This window comes from Triturus cristatus, chromosome 3_2 (genome assembly GCF_964204655.1).
Source record: "Triturus cristatus chromosome 3_2, aTriCri1.1, whole genome shotgun sequence".
Classification (NCBI taxonomy): domain Eukaryota; kingdom Metazoa; phylum Chordata; class Amphibia; order Caudata; family Salamandridae; genus Triturus; species Triturus cristatus.
This window is the reverse complement of record NC_140584.1, coordinates 353,661,324-353,678,464: the sequence shown is the minus strand read 5'-3', so window position 1 is coordinate 353,678,464 and position 17,141 is coordinate 353,661,324. Positions and strand designations below refer to the sequence as shown.

The 17,141-nt window shown below is 44.2% G+C and overlaps 1 protein-coding gene across 2 annotated transcripts in view; it reads right to left on the bottom strand.

Annotated features, from left to right (window-relative positions):
- RRAGC (Ras related GTP binding C) overlaps positions 1–17,141 on the bottom strand; it is a 99,493-nt gene that overhangs the window by 43,352 nt on the left and 39,000 nt on the right. For both annotated transcript variants that reach the window (XM_085647868.1, XM_085647869.1), the window contains exon 4: positions 7,812–7,926. In XM_085647868.1, coding sequence (XP_085503994.1) covers positions 7,812–7,926 — 115 coding nt within the window. The remainder of the gene's footprint in view (positions 1–7,811; positions 7,927–17,141) is intronic.

Below are 17,141 nucleotides of genomic sequence, written 5' to 3'. Positions count from 1 at the left end.
AAAGAATGGGAGGAGAACTTGAGGGTGTAGTTCCCATTCGTGGATCCATTGTGTTTGACGACTGAGCAGATCTGCAATCTGATTGTTTACTCCTGGAAGGTGTTCTGCGAGGAGATACATTTTGTGACCAGATAGTCTGCGATAGTTGCAACAGTTGGAGATTGTGTGTTCCTCCCTGTTTTTGTATGTAGTACATTGCTGTCATGTAATGTGTACGAATTAGGATAGCTTTGCCTACTAGATGAACTTGAAACGCTTTGAGCGCTAGAAAAATAGCTACTAGCTTTAGATGATTTATGTGAAGCTGTTTTTGCTGCAAGCTCCACATGCCCTGAATTGTGTGCGTTAGCTGTTAGCACTATCTGTGGAACCAGGTCGATGAAGGGCCGCCCTTTAAAAAGGTTTTGTGTATTCCACCTTTGCAGAGAGAGATGGGTGCGGCCGTCCACCAACACTAGATCTGATAACAGACCCTGAGCCTGGTTCCACTGACGTGCTAAGCATTTCTGCAGGAAACACATTTGAAGTCTTGAGTAAGGGACTATTAGGATGCAAGACACCATCATTCCTAGTAACTGCATGAACACTAGGGCTGGTAATGAGTGTTGAGGCTGAATTCTGGACGGATTGGGGTAGGCCAGAGCCTTTTGTGTTTTTATAGTGGCTCCCAAATATGCTTGTGTGTTGGATGGTTGGAGATGGGATTCGGACAGATTTACTGTGAATCCAAGATCGTGGAGCAACTGCATTGTTTTGTGAGTGTGACTTTAGACAGCTTTGTTGCGAGCTGGCTTTTATGAGCCAGTCGTCCACGTATGGGAAGAAATGAATGTGTTGTCTTCGTAGATGAGCTGTGACTACTACCAGGCATTTGGTGAAAACTCTGGGCGCTATAGTAACTCCGAATGGGAGCACCTTGAATTGATAATGCTGACCTGCTATTACGAACCGGGGGCATTTGCGGTGAGCAGGGTGTATTGGGCTATGGAAATAGGCGTCCTTAAAGTCCAAAGTGGACAGAAAGTCGCCTTGTTGAAGGAGCAGCAGCACTTGTTGGGAGTGTTACCATATGAAAGTGGTTCGACTGTATATATAGATTTAGTTCTCATGAGGTCCGGTATAGGCCTGAGAAAGCCATCCTTCTTGGGAATTAGGAAGTACAGGGACTATACACCGGTCCCTTGATATTGTAAATGAACTGGTTATATAGCTCCTTTCAATAACAGAGAGAAAACTTCTTGCTTGAGAAGGGTGAGATGTTCTTGTGACATTGCGTGTGACCTTGGAAGAATGTTTGGGGGAGGGTCTGTAAGTTCCAGGCAGTAACCATATTGGATAATTTGTAGAACCCATTTGTCTGAGGTGATTGCATTCCTGACAGGTAGAAATTGGGAGAGATGCTCCTCGACAGGAGTGGAATGATCCGGGGGTAGCGGAAGGAAGTCACTCCTTATTTGCGGGGAAAGTGCATGTTGAGTCAACGCTGCCTCTTCCCTTACCGTTGTTTCCTCTAAACCTACTTCTAAAATAGCCTCTTTATGAGGGCGATTGGTAGTTTCCCTTGTAAGAGGAGGAGGGATTCTCTGTGGATATATTCTTGGAGCCACCCCTGTAAAAGGAGCGACGAAAGGATACCCTATTGGAAGGTAACTGCAAAGCCCCATGGACTTGGCAACCTCAGTATCTTTTTTCATTTTTTCCAGCGAAGTGTCAACTGCTGGACCAAAGAGGTGTTCCTTGGTAAATTGTTGGTTGAGAATAGAGGCTTGCACTTCAGGTTTGAATCCTAAATTCTCAACCAAGCATGCCTGCACAGCAGTCTGCCGGCGTTTACTGCTCGGGCTGCTGTGTCTGCTGCGTCTGAGGTGCACCTGATGGAGGTATTTGTGATTAGTTTGTCCTCCTGTATAAGGTCATTAGCCTTTGATTTATGCTCATCAGGTAGAAATTGCATGAGCTTTTCTAACTCATCACATAGAGCCCTATCATATTGAGCTAACAAAGCTTGGGCATTAGCAATGTGCCAATGATTGACTGCTTGCGATGCTACCCTTTTGCCTGAGGCATCAATTAATTTAGACTCCTTATCAGGAGGAGAGGCTTCACCTGTGGTCTGTGACTTAGCTCTCTTGCGAGCGTTGGAAAACCATCAAGAGAGTCTAAAGGCAGTTGACCCTTAATGTAGACTGGGTCAGTAGGTGCAGGTTTATATTTTTTCTCCACCCTGGATGTAATGATTCTTGCCCTCACAGGATCTTTACAGATCTCATCTGTATGCTTAAGCAGCCCTTTAAGCATTGGCAGTGTATGAGTAGTGAGTAGTTTTCCGAGACGAACTTTGGGTTTTGAATAAGAAATCCTCTTCTAAAAAGCCTCTTTATGCAGCCCCATCCCATGATAATGAGCAGCCCTGTTAAGAAGCTCAATATATCCTATATTGTCGTCAGGTGGCAAGGGTCTGGACGGATATAAATCAGCGTCATTATCCGTGTTTGGGTCAGTGTCATAATCTTCCCATGGGTCAGTATCCTGTGGCCTATCCTCATCCCCATCCCCATCCCCATCATCCTGTGGGTAAGGTGATCATGGTGGAGGTGAATTTGTGTGTTGAGTAAGTTTGGATCAGTGGGCGAAGGAGGTGAAATGTAAGGTGGCGAGGGGTTAGTACCCACAATTATATTCTTGAGAGGAATGTGGTAATCATCCTGCAGGCCCACTTTCATTTTTGCAGGCAGTTTGGCATGGATATGTCCAGTGTCTGGATTTATTACCAGTTCTTTCTGTTTCGGATCTGAAGGTGGAATATCGGACCGAGGCCAAGTCTTTCTGCCTTGGGTCGCTGTTTTCTGCGTCGAATGTTTCGTCTCCAAACCCATCGGCTCCGAAGATTTACTCTTTGATAACCATCGAATGGTTACCACGACATGCTTCGGTTTCGACGCCGAAGGTTTCGGCTCAGCACCAGCATGGGCCAACTCGAGCCTGAGTCGGAAGTCTTTTCCTTGTGCTTCGGTGTTGGGCCCGAGGGCGGGTTGCCCGACACCTTTCCTCGGTGCCAACCTTGGCCCGAAGGCAGAGGAAGGATCGAAGCCTTTTTGGTATTGTGTTGCTGGGGGCAAGGGAGTTTCTGTATTCACGGTACGCTAACTTGCTCTTCTTCAATGTCAGAGTCGGCCTTGGACACACAGATAAGTTCTTCTTCTTTGGCTCCTTAATTGTGTAGTTCTTCTCTGTTGGAATCTTCGCCAAAGATGTCCAGTGCGGAGCCACCTTGATGTTGCATTTAGTGACATCGAGCCAGACGTTCACGGAGCGTCTTCTTCGATCGAAACGATCGGCACGAGTCACAGTCTTTTTTGTCCGGGGATAGGCAGATAGGCAGAGGTTGCACACTTCGTGCAAGTCGGTGCACGGAAACTTAGCGCAACACCCGGAACAGAGCTTGAATGGAGTCCATTCCATCGACTGCGAGAGAGCACGGCGCGGGTAAGCCCAACGGCCCTCCACAAGTTTTAAGACCAAAGGTTTTCGAGTCTAAACAATACACGGAGAATGGGGAAACGCGATCGAGAAACAACACTGTCGAGAGTAGAGGAATGCGCATCGAAAGGAACCCAAAAAACTGTGACAAACCGGAGCCCATCAATTCACATCCGAACCAGAGGGCGGAAAAAAAACACTAACAATGGAGTTCATGCCCATGCGCACTATCACCGAAAGGAGGAGTCACCTACCTTGTGACTGGAAAAGACTTCTGTGAACAAAAACAAAGTGCAATCATCCGGACCCAACACTAGATGGCAGGCTATGCAAAGCATGTGATCTACAGTTCACATGACTTGAACAAAACATTTTCCTCATATTTCCGTTAGGACAACTTGAATCCGCGGGAAGCCACAAATTTCCTACTATCCAGAATTACACCAAGGCTTGCGATAAAAATGGTACAACACTTATGTGGGTAGGCTTAGTGCCTGCAACAGGAAAGGCACCAAAATGCAACATGGACACACCACATTTTTCCACTGAAAACTGACTCTTTTTTGGGAGTGTGGCTAGCTGTAGATTTTAGGGCCTAGCTCAGCAAGCACCTAGGGAAACCTAGAAAGCCTATACATTTTTTAAAACTGGACACCAGGGGAAAATCAGGATGGTGTGGCTTATGTGGCTCTCAAAAAGTTTTCTTACCTAGAAGCCCTTGCAAACCTCCAACTTTGATTAGATTTTCCTTACATTTCTGCGATGAAAAGTTTTGGAGTCTGCAGGAAGCCACATATTTCCTACCACTTACCATTCCCCCAAGCATCAAACCAAGATCAATGAGAGTCTCGCCGAGCGACTCACTGACCCCGATTTGATTTCTGCCTGCCAGGGGCACTAGGACAAGTCACACAAGTGGGGGGGACAAATTAGGGAATGCTGGGTGGTAGGAATGCAGGAAAATGTGTAATTTTAGGCAAGGTTTGAGGTTTGGAGGGCATTGTGGGTAAACAAATGTTGTGGGATCCACCCACGACACGCCACCCTGGACTCCCCGGGACGTCAACACTGGAGCTAGCCCTATTGTTGATTTCTCCACATTGCGTTTTGAGGACTTTTGTATCACGGACGTTAGGACCAGCCACACAGGTGGGGTAACCTTTTTAATCAAGGCACGTGGGGAAAAGCAGGGTGGTAGGAATTGTGAGGATCCCCGAGGATCTAGGAGTTTATGTCACAGAAATGCAAGGAAAATGTGCAATGTTAGTCAAAGTTTGAGATCTGCAGGGCATTGAGTGTCATGAGATCCATACAAGGCACATCAACTTGGTGGCAGCTAACCCAAGCCCACAAAGTGCAGCCAATTTAGCACAGAAGTTGGACAATATTGGGACTTTGCCCAACCCTGCTACCCATATTTATAAAAGACAGAAAAAAGCATTCAGGAAATAAATAAATAAATAAAAAGTCCCTTCTTGCCAAAAAGACGGGGATGCTTTAGTTCCCAGGGGGGGGGGGGGGGGGAGGGGGGGGGATCAGAATGACTGTTGGGGTCATGTTTAAGGCTAGGTTCGATGTGTGGGTGGGTGATCAGGCTACCCCCACCACTTGCAACCAAAAAAATTGAAAAAACTCCCTGGTGTCTAGTGGGCTTTCTACTGTCCCCCTCACTGGGGTCGGACTGGAGGCAAGAACATCCAATTTGCCCCCTGGGTAGGGTGGGGCAGAAAGACTGGTGGGCCTGGAGGGGAAGGGGGCACTGGAGGGGGCACTACCATTGCGAGTGGGCTGCTCCTCCCTCAAAAAAAAAACGTCCCTGGTGTCTAGTGGGTAGATCCCTGCTTGGGATTGCGCTCCAGCAGCGAACCCCCAAGAAGGGATCCCCTTTCAAACTATACCTCTCTAATCTGCATCATTGCTTGGGGGGCTGTGATACACCCCAAGCACCAATGCTGCAGTGAAAGTGAAATGAGTTGATAGTTTCATTTCACTTTCTCTGAAATTAAGTCAGCATGGCAAATGTCATTTCAGAGAGAAAAAAAACAGCCTTGGGTGCCGAGGAAGCTCTTCCCCAGCTCCTGAGGCTGAAATAAATGAAAGGAAATCCCCCCCTGGTGCTCACACCATAGGGATTTCCTGCATCGGGTGCCAGGACATGTTGTGAGCTGTCCTGAGCACGTCCATCTCACCCAAGAGATTAATAAATCCTCTCTGTTCCATCAAGAGTTGCTTTTTTCTACAAAGAACTCGCCACACACCACAACACGAGGCACTGAACTGAAAATGGGTGGTCCACAGTGAGGGATATGTCTGAACATAACATACTGCTCACACTCCCAGAGGTGACTGAGAAATAAAGAGCAGGCCTAGGGCACTTCCTGACTTGCAGTGCACTGTAGTCGCCCTGAGAGCTGTTGGGTGTGTTGCTGACACATGGTGGGTGTACCCAAACGGTAACTGTTATATAATGGGTTGCTGGGCACCTGCCTTGCAACCCATTATATTACGGGGTAAATGGGTGGTCATTGACCGTCCAGCAGTGGGAAGGAGCGATGAGGTACATGAGCACAGTGTCTCGTAATCCGAGACTCAGGCTTACGCAGTTAAATTACTTTCATCAGAAGTACCTCACCTGGGTGTGGCCACACCGCATGTTTCTGGGAATTGTGCTGAATTGCCCTAGATGCCCCTCACAGCAGATTTCCAACATTTAGTTTGGTCATGCCCAGAAATAGTACGCTACAATGAGAGCGTGGTGGGGGTTATGGCCAAGCTTACTCGTGCTGTCACCGGAGCAGTGTCTCTTGGAACTTCTACCGAGCACAAAACAGAGTAATATGTGGCAAATTCATAGCCTTGGAGTATACTCTGAATAAACTGAATATTGTTATGGTCTGGAAGTTCCTGGGGGTACCAAGCCACCATTGATGGCAAAGGATCTCCTTAAATGAGGGACATCAGAGTCAAATGCCTGGAGTGACTTGCGTGCATAAGGCCCTAAAGGCCCTCCAGCAGACACATGGGATGATTACATCCAAAACAGATGAGAACCGCCATGAAGCAGGGTAGGTGAAACTTGTACCAAACTAAGGCCTTGTCTAGGGCATAACACAAGGGGGAGGACGGACAGTCAGTCAGTCAATCAGTCTCTCTCAAGTGGTGGGTGCAAACTAGACCCAGTTGCTGTAGACTTCGCAGGTTGCCCATGGGGAGAGCGCTCGCACATGTTACGCCAGTGATTTGGAACAATTGTCTATCTTAGTTATGTTGGGTGTGGAGCGATATGCGGACACTGTGGACTGAAACTGGACTTACTGCAGTAGGAACTTTATCCCCAGTTTAAAAGTTATGATCCCCTAATTACAGGATGGTTACAGTAACTTCCCTATCTCATGTTATTGACTCTGCCTGAACATCCACTGTGGGTGAATACTCTTGTAATTTGTATTACATAGGTGTGTTTTTGTATGAAAGTCAATAAAGAAATACTGGAATAAAAGTAAAAGGTACTCTGTCTTACTAGCACTAGGGAAGGCAGATGCTTCATGATGGCATATCATGGCCGTTCACAAGGAAGCATATGCAAGAAGGATGGGTGTCACATACGGACATATGTTGGCAGCCAGCAGTGCAGGGCCTGAACCCCAAAGACTTGTGCAACAGGGCCTGAAGCCCAAAGACTTGTGCAACAACATACAACACTTTGATAAGCAAAACAAACTAAAATAGTTAAAATTGAAGAGAAATATTTTTGGCACTGGATCCTGATTCTCTATTAGCAGAGTCTATAAGAAAAGGGTGACACTGTGGAAGGGATCTATGCATCACTTCCAGCACAGCTACAAGACCCTAATGAGGACTTGAAACAGTGCCATTTCAGGCCAGTGGTCCCAAATTGCTAGAAGAAAGTGCAAAATATAGTCTGGGGCTGTGAGGGGAGCGCGAGAAAAGAATCTGAAGGAGACAATATCCAGTTTACATAATCCTGCTGAAAAATAATTGAAAGGAAACAAAATATGTAAAAATAAAGCTTTAATAGAAAAGTTTGTGAGGGCAACAGGTGACTTCTAATCTTAACTGTGCTTTCTAAACTGCACCTTTTGCAAATCCCAGTACCCGTAGGAAAAGCAAGAAAAGTTGCAGGAGAGCTGAAGGAGAGACGTGTAGAGGGGCTGAGCAAGGAACAGCTCCCGACTCAAAACTTTGTCTCCTTAGGAAACACGGAAAAACAATAGTAACAAGCTCACACAAACCAGTAACACCTTTCTTATGTAAACTTTCAGTACTAATTAAACTACCATGGAAATATAACACCCTAAAGATTCACTTACCGAAATAAAAATATTCAGCAGGTTTTCCAATGTTGGTAGTTGAGAAATGAGCTTCTGCACCACTTTACTGAATGCTTCAAATATGGAGTGGTCGTATATGCTAGTCAGATAAAAGCTGGAAGAAAGAACTAAAATGTTATCCAACAGTGCAAGCAACTGATGGATGTGCAACAGAGGTTAAGTTCAGGCTACTATTCAAATCAACTGTTTGCTACCTATAAAAACTACCAGCCCAGCAACACACATTTTTAAACAGAACATCCGTTATCCAAGAAAGTGCCCTATGCATGCCTGTATGACATTATCCACCACGTTATCTTAGGTCTGTGAAATGAAATTAAATGCCTCCCAATAATTTGTATCTAAAGACAAACAACATTTTCAGGCTTGGCATGACATCAAAGCTGTTGCCATACCTTCTGTGATATGGAAAAACCAGCTTTAAGAAGCTGTACTGAGAAAGGTGCATAGGAGTCGCCAATGTGTTGAGCTTCTTCCCTGCAAGCCTTCAATTGGCAAAAGGTGTGTGCATCCACTGAAAATCTGAAACAGTGTCTTTTACGACATATAGGAAAGCTTATGTTCAATAAAGAAGGTTTCAATTGGTTATAGTGACAAGCCAATAATAAAGGTTACATGCCTCATTGTTTTTTTGTTGTGAGAAGCCATAAATCTGAACGGTTTATTATTAAACGTTATTGCAAAGGCAATGGGTCCAACTTTTGTACAGGGAAAAGACATACATTTAAGCGAATTGAGTAGAAATCTGCACTGTGAGAATACTCATTAGGCACTCTAAGGGTGGGTTATATGTTGTTTTGTCGACTGCAATTGTGCAATTTTAGAAAGCCCTACAAAAACACTGCCTTGAGGGAAAGTCTAGGTTTAATAGAGTATGCCCTAGTTCGTTATGGTGCCAAGCCAACTATAGAGGCTATATGCCTTATTAGTCTACAGTAAAAGTAATGAAACTGGCCATATGTCTGATCTCTTTATTATGAAATGTAACAACAATCTCTCTCGTTTTTATGTTATTATTTTAAATTTTGAAGCCTATAAAGCTCCCTAGAAAGTGTTACTGGTCCACTTGCTTGATGCTTCTTTCATATTCATTGCACCACATCCCCAATGGTAAATACACAGCAAATCTTTGTATTATTGCCTCAGGGTGGCTGGCAGATGACTTCTAAAAGGTGGTAGTCATATTTAACCTTTAAAACAATGATACAAGTGAATGGTATCTAGTCAAGATAGCTGCCAAGTGGTGTGTTTAATTTGTAGCTTTTTCGCAAGCATAAGCTAGTCATGTTTAGGCAGATACATTTGTCCTTTTTCCACACATTTATGCTTCTAATTTACCTTGCATATCATTGTTTTTGTGTTTTATTGTGGCTGAGCAAGTGGGAAAAAGCAAGAATGAGTAGGGGCAGAGAAATATAGTTATCAGGCAGCAATGTTCAGTAACAGAGTGCATGCTCGACGAGTCACTGTGATATTCAGGGGGGTCAGTGGTCGAGTCTTCATGCAGGACCTGTGCATAGAGTTTTTTGTCAGAATGGAACTATATGCATACTGTGTTATTGCAGATCTGACTATGATGAGCTAATTGGACCCTCTTCACTGGAGCCAGAAATATAAATACACTGTTTGGTTTTTGCTCCTTTGCCACAGACGTTTCATTGGATTACAATATGTGGAGAAAACCTGAAAATTAACGTATTCTCTTACAGATGCTTTAACCTCAATTTATATCCATGTTCAAACTGGCTTCTATGGTTCTGTGTTAACTTCATGGACGACCTTTCTACAATTAGTAATTACTTGACTTCCACATTGTTTGTCTCTGGCATATTTCATGAAGGCATCAATATGCACCTAATATACTGGCATCTCACATGTTCCTATGCACTCCTCAGCATTTTACTCAGAGTTCTTCTGCTCCTCAAAGAGCCTTACTTGGACAAGGAGCAGGCAGACCTCTCCTGTACGGAGAAGAAACTGAGTGCCTTTGGACCAGCTGCAGCTGCAGCTGTCCAGTCACAGCTACTGTATTTTTTATTCTTCAGAGATCTGACTCTTCTACCAACAGACAGCAAAGCAACTCGCTTTAAGCACCAATAAAATCAAGTGAGTGAAGCCTTTTTTATGGTCTTGATATTTTCTGGTGTCATTCTGCCATCTAGAGGAGTATTCTTGAAGTACAGAACCTTTTCGAACAGTATCTTGCAAGATTAACCATATTTTTTTTAAGCATAATCTCATCTAAATCCACAAAATTCATCTATTTTCTTGGGAATGGTTGTAGTTTTTCTTTTTGATTTCTTTCCTCCATCAAACTCTTCCCTTACACGTCACCATAAATCCATACATTTTCTTGAAAATTGTAGTTTCTCTTTTCTATTTCTTTCTTCCCTCACATTCTTCTCTTACAGGTCTTCATAATTGATGCAGGAGTTAAACATCTGCAGACTGGGGGTACAATATCACATACGGGCGTCGGCTTAACATTTGTACACCTTCTGCAATTTTCTTGCTAATTAGACATTTTTAATATTGTTCTCTATTGAAAATGCAAAATATGCCTCCTGCCATTCTTTTTTTGTCCTCTTAGTGGTCTAAATGAAGAAAAAAAAAAGTCTTTGAACATTCTTCACTGTCTGCGGCCAGAAGGTCAAGATGCTTTTGAGACTTTGCCTAACATAACTGATGATGAGGAAGACTCAGTCATAATGAAAATGGTGTTTGCATCAAAAAATTAGACGAGCACTACCTATCTAAGGTGTTGACTTTCTTTGAAAGATATTATTTTGGTATCAGAGATGAAACAATTGAGGAACATGCAAGTGTGTTACACAAACTTGCCTCTATATGCAAGTTTGGTCATAGTACGGAGGAGAGAATAAGGGGCAAGTTCATATTAAGGTGTAAATGCGAAAAAACTTAAACATTAACTATGGCCCAAGGCTGGTCCCAAATTAAGCAGTTATTACTACTGCCATACAAAACATTTCTTGTGTTGAGGAACTATGCAAAGAAAAAGCTTGTGTAACGGACATCCAGGCAGTTGACACCAAATATTAACTCCTTCCTTAAATGAAAGGGACACTAAAATTTAGGGGTGTCCGTTATATTACCAGGATTTGTCATGCTATTAAGAGAATGTAGAAATTATGTAGGAAAAAGGGCACAATACCAAAAGCTGTTGGAGCACTAAAACAAAACAAGCATTGGCATAGCCAATAGGTCTCGCTTTTGGGACCTTATAAGCATTTAGTTATGCAGCAAAATATCCTTGGTACAACATCATCAACTGTTGCATGGTGAAACACTTATAAGGTCCCAAAGGCGAGACCAATTGGCTATGCCAAAGCTGGTTTATTTTTACAAATTAAGGATTGCTTCAAGTACACATCTACACACAACAAGAAAGGCTGAGTCCTAGAGAGGAAACAAAGAACCAATCCGTGCTTACAGCCTGAACGGCAGCAAACACACCCGGCGTCAGCGCTCTACCTAGAGAGTTAAACTACTGTGTCCAGTACAACAGACGCTGGGCTTCAAGGCCTTTGAGGTGAAGGACGGCCTTGGTGCGAACAAAACAAAACTGTGAAACTGGAAGGCAGGACAAAATCTCGCAAGTGTAAAGAAAGGCGCACGAAAAAAGATGGGACGGAAGAAAAAACGGGTGACAGGAGGAAAAGAAGAATGAATAAGGGAAGGATTGCAGGGGAGGTAAAAAGGAAGGCTGAAGAGGGAATATAGAAAAGACAGACAGAAGAAAGGACAGACAGACGGAAGGAAAGAGTGAAGGATGGAATAATGGAAGAGAGGAAGGAAAGAGGTGGGAAGCAAGGGAGCAGGGAAAGGAGAAAGAATGGAAAGTCCGGGATCCTGGGGCAAAAGATGGAGCAGACGGGGGATACTATGCAGGGACAAATAGAATGAGGGAAGGAACGATAGGGAACGTGAGAAGGAAAGGGAGGGATGTAAAAAAGGTAGGGCAGAAGGAAACATGGAAGGTAGGAAGGATGGAGGGAAGGTAGGGTGAAGCAGACCGAGGGAGGGCGAAAGAAAGAAGGTGGGCGGACAGGAAAAGAACCTAGGGAGGGACAGAGAAAGGGGGCAAAGAGGGAAGGAATAAAAGGAATGAGAAAATAATGGGGCAAGAGAAAGAAGGAAAAAGAAAAGGACATGGGAATTAAGAAGGCGAAGGTGAAAGAACAAAGAAACAAAGCGCAGGGGTGAAGATGCAGTTAGGTACGGGGAGAGAAGGATGAAAGATAGGAAGAACTAGTGGCATATTCACGAAGAGCCTCCAATATAGCTTCACATCTCTGCACTCACAGCCCGGTCGCCCTACTCATACATGTGTGCAAATTTATAAAATATATTGTCCTCTGATGCACCACGTATGGCAATTAGCCCACATTTTCCCTGCATGCGCTGGCTCAGGCAAGACCTAAAAATCTTTAGTTATCAGGCTTCTCCAAAGGTGCCAGAAACATCAACAAAGGGAGTTAAAAAATAGTGCAATCACAGCAGAAGGGTCAGTCTCCTCAACAAATGACATGAAAGAAAGACTATTCCAACCCCTAAGAGGCAGAGTCCTCATCAAAATAAATGAAAGAAAGATGGGGCAGACTTAAAGGGACAGAATTGTCAAAAATGAGCTGAAAGAAAGATAAACCTATGCTAAATGAGCAGAGTTCTCAGCAAATAAAATAAAAGAAGTACAAAGATACTCCTCGAATGACAGGGTGTCAAGACCGGTTAGAATGGGGGAAACTTTATGGCGTGAAGCTCTGGAAGGCCCATGGGTGCTGTCCCGAGTAGGAAGGAGGAAAGAAGACAAGGGAAGACGAGGAAGACGCACGCCTTTAGCATTTGGTAGTCAGGCTGTGACACATCCACAGGAGTGCCAGGACACCCCAGGCAGTCAGAGTGCCTCAGGAGCACACACGCGAGGTGGAAGACACACACACAGCACACGCACTGCCAGACAACAAGGTCGACACAGGAGAAGTGGGCCTGAGAATGCAGAAGTACGAGGGACAGAGGAGGGGCAGATTAACAGATGTGAAGGATGTGAAGCTGGTGCTGGATCTGGATCTAGAGCGAGTACCATGAGTCAGAACACTGTGGAAATATGGATTTTTCTGGTCAGTTATGTCCCCTATCTTGGACCCCAACGGTTCTATGTGCATGTTACAAGTACATGTATGTTCCCTCCAGTTCCAGTTATGAAGACGCAAATACATGTGCGTCCACCGTTAACATGTCCTCTGTTGATCCGCCATGAATGGGCCGGATATTCCATTCCTAAGTACGAAAGGCCACCGCCTTTATATGGTTCACTTATGCCATTTTACAGTCCAGGCAAGTAGGCCCTGATTCTGTCATCAAGCTTCTCTTGCCTTCTGCCTCTGAAAGCTCCAGTCCGAGCCTGCATCTGTGACCATGAACTTTGTCTCATTCTCTGCGCGGCTCACGAAGCCTGACATCAGCTTGCTGCCTGCCAAGAACTGTATTTCACCTTCGAAAATTATCTGCTCCGTTCCCTGCCCGATGCATTCCTGTCTAGTAGTTTAAGTAAACATTCTTCCAGCTACCGAGCAAAGGCTCGGCTTCTCTGTCTTTATGCAAGTAATTCATAGCCCTGTTACTATGGAAAATTCCTGCCCTCGCATCTAGTGTAGACACTTAGACGCTTGTACACGCACTAACAGTCAGTATAGTCAGTATAGAATAGATTCTGTCCGAGAGTCCTTCTTTTGTGGATAACATAGTTCTTTAAACATAGGATGTTAGATATGATTTGGGATTAGGTTGACTTGACCCCCCAGACTTCTTGTCTCCACATGTAGAGCTAAATGTCAAGTCCCCCTCACCCCCTAGTTGCACGTCAATCACACGTCATGCTGCTGCGCGCGCATCTATGCCAAGTATTATCTTATAGATCCACCTATATATGACATCATAACCAATTATGTTCCTTTTTACTCCTTATTACACCCATTTTCGGTTACGCATATGAATCGTCATTTTCCTTATCAATTGTTACGCCTACTGCATTCGCTTCATTGTAATGTATGTACTATAAAAGTCATTTCTTGTCAATAAAGTATGTACTTCACTTCCTGAACCTTCGTGGTGACGGAACTTGGAGCAACCGATTATAATCGATCATTGGAATAAAGCCCATTCCGAACCTCTAATACCACGGATTCTGCCTCTTATTTACTGAGCTATTTTATTATGTTTCTGTATCAAATTAAGTCCCGGTAATGAATTTTATTTACCACATGAATGGCGCCCGAACAGGGACACTTTCTCATCTCACGCGCCGGCGGTGAGTTGCAGGCCCGGTCTCCTACCACAGCTGGACGGACAATAACGCGTACCAGCAGGATTTCCTGTATCTCCCTCCGGTCAAGCGGGGGCGACTGAGGCTGCGATCAACACCCAGACGAGGCGGTGAGAAGTGCGAAGTATCCCGACCAGAGCCTAGCTGAGAGAGCAAGATCCGAGGTATACAGAGGCCCACCAGTTTCCGAAGTCCCAAGTCGAGTCCAGTGTCCGAAGTGTTCGAGTTGAGTCCAGTCCGGTTCAAGTTCAGTCGAGTTTCCGAGGCCTTCCGTTTCCGAGCTACCCGGTGAGTACCATTACTGGGGAGGCTTTCTGACGTGCACATAGTTTGTGCCGGTCGAGACGGGTTTGGGTACACAAATCCGGTCTGCACTGTTTTCAGCAGTGTATCTGTACTGTTTAGCAGTATATCAAGTATATAATTCAGTTAATGTCGAGTATTATGTTTAGTGATTTAAGTTCTCCTTAGATCGTCATCATTGTTCATTGTTCAGGTAAATGTTAAATGTTTTAAGTACGTTCTGCATATTGTGGTATGAATGACTGTTCATTAGTGTGTTTATGGTATTAAGTTTGTTCAAAATCAAGTATCAGATCAGTTTTCAATATGCCACTCTTTTCGAAACTAAGACAGATCACAACTAGAAAAGGGGTACTCGAAGAAGCTGTTCCCATTCCTCCTAGGGACACTCCAGGGTACTTCATGTATCACAAACATGGCCTAGACGCCATATTATTTCTTGATCTATGGGTAGACTACACCAAGGAATTACCAGAAAGTCAGAGGTGGCCCGCAGCGGGGACCTGGGATGCAGAGTGCATCGTGAAAGTAGAGGAAGAATTATGGAAAAAGAAAGCTAGACAATCACAGAAAGACGCCATTGAATTATGGCGTAAAGAATCACATAGACGAACAGAAAAAGCACGTAGACAGGAAGAGAAGAGTAAAGAAAAATCAAATGAAGTCCGAGAAAATCTATTAATTGAAGAAGGTGCACGAGTGAAATCAGAACAAGTAGACAGACAAAGAAATGCCCTTATGAATGGTATGTATCCCCTTCTGGCTGAAGGATTACCTAAGGCTACTCCAGAAATACCAAAAGACTTGCCAACCCCATTATTTCCAATAAAGGTACATCCTAAGGGGCATCCTAGAACCGCAGAAGATGTTTTTCTTTCCTCATATTTAGATGACGCAGCTCCCGAGTATGCTAATTCCGCCCCACATAGACCGCCTATCAGGGAGGTTCAACGCCAAGACCCAGTACCCGTATCCCTACAGCAACAGATCGTGTCACAAGTTCCGACAAGCACATCTGTTTCTACATCTGTTCCTACAGCTGCTTCTATAGCTGTGTCCACACCTATAGTTGCTGTGTCACGTTCAACGAATCCTTTCACACCCGACACCCCAGATGGGGCTACGGGAGGTGCTAGTAACATTTTCTCTACGCCACCCAGAATAAATAAACTTACCTTTCAAGAGTCAGCACATTCACGTACCCCCAAACTCATAAATGCCCGTACGCTTAAGGAACTCCTTATAGATTGTAGATATGACCCTGTGCCCGGAAAAGAGGACGAAATGACCCTAGCATCATTACGTATCAGACGAGCCGCGGTGTATCTAGGGAAGTTACCAGGAATGACTGCGCATCTAGATAATATATATCATTTTGTTCAAACAGGGCGAGATTCTGAATGTATTAACAGAGCTATGGAATATCAGAAAGTGGAGATACAGGGGGAACTGTTACGTTTCCTCATAAATTGTGTGATCAGAAATCAAGACCGACCAGGGGTAGACCCGGAAGCAATGCAAACTCTTACCAGATGGAGTCAGAATATATCAGAAGGAAGACATGATAAGCAGAATTGTATAATAGCCATGTGCCGAAAGATCCGTAAAGAAATAGAACGCCTACACGAAGAAAGATTAGCGGTAGACCAGTTCGATCAAAGCGAGGAAGAAGGATCAGGACTGCCCACAGGACAGTCAGAAACTATAGCCTATGTAGGTAGAAGAAGATCTTGTAATAGTACTAGATGTCTTACTGATCCGATACGTCCGATGTGTCTAGAAAATAACAGAAAATTTCAAACACCCATAGTCCATATAAGGTCTAACGAGCATTCGTTCCAAGCAGCTGACAAATTACTCCGAGAACGAAGGGGTTATCATTTTCTCGATTCTATGGATGAACAAGAATTAGCCAGGTCAGCTGTCCATTGGGTTGACAGTCCCGGAAAATATAGTGATGATACAGTAGCACGCGCATTTTTGAATCTCACCCCGGATGAACAGCGGTTAGCTGGGATTTATATGATTCAACAACTCATTATACTATATCAGAGTCAGCATTCGGACCCTGGTCCCTTACCTGATATATTGACTGAATTACTCATGAATAGATGGAGAGGTTCAGGTACTAAATTAATTAAAGAAATTCTAGAATCAAGAAAGCAGTATATTCTTTTTGTATGTTCAGACCGTGTCTCATTGCCCATCAAGGAAAGAACCACGTATTACATGGATAGACAGAATCCCTTACGAGAAGTGCACCCAATAAAGGGCGAGGACAACGAGTTTAAGCGCGTATTTGTATATACGCCCATATCAAAAATAGAATTGTTAGAAATGAAGAAAGTGGTACCCAGTCATGACAAAGATCCAGCGGGTTTTCACCGAGAAATTAAAGACATGCTACTCATGGGAGAGTATACCTATCCCGACATTATGACAATATTAAAGGTATTGATGCCTGCTGGCATTTATGAGAAACTCAGGGAAAAAGAGTGGGAGGTAGGAGACCAAAAGATAGAATGGTCAGTATTAGAAGCAGAAGAAAAGGCCCGAACTGCAGGAGCAGGACTCGGGGATAAAACTAAAGCACTACCAGGTTTATTAGTACAGGTACTGCCACGTTTATTAACTACGAAAAAGGAAGATTGGGGTACAATTTC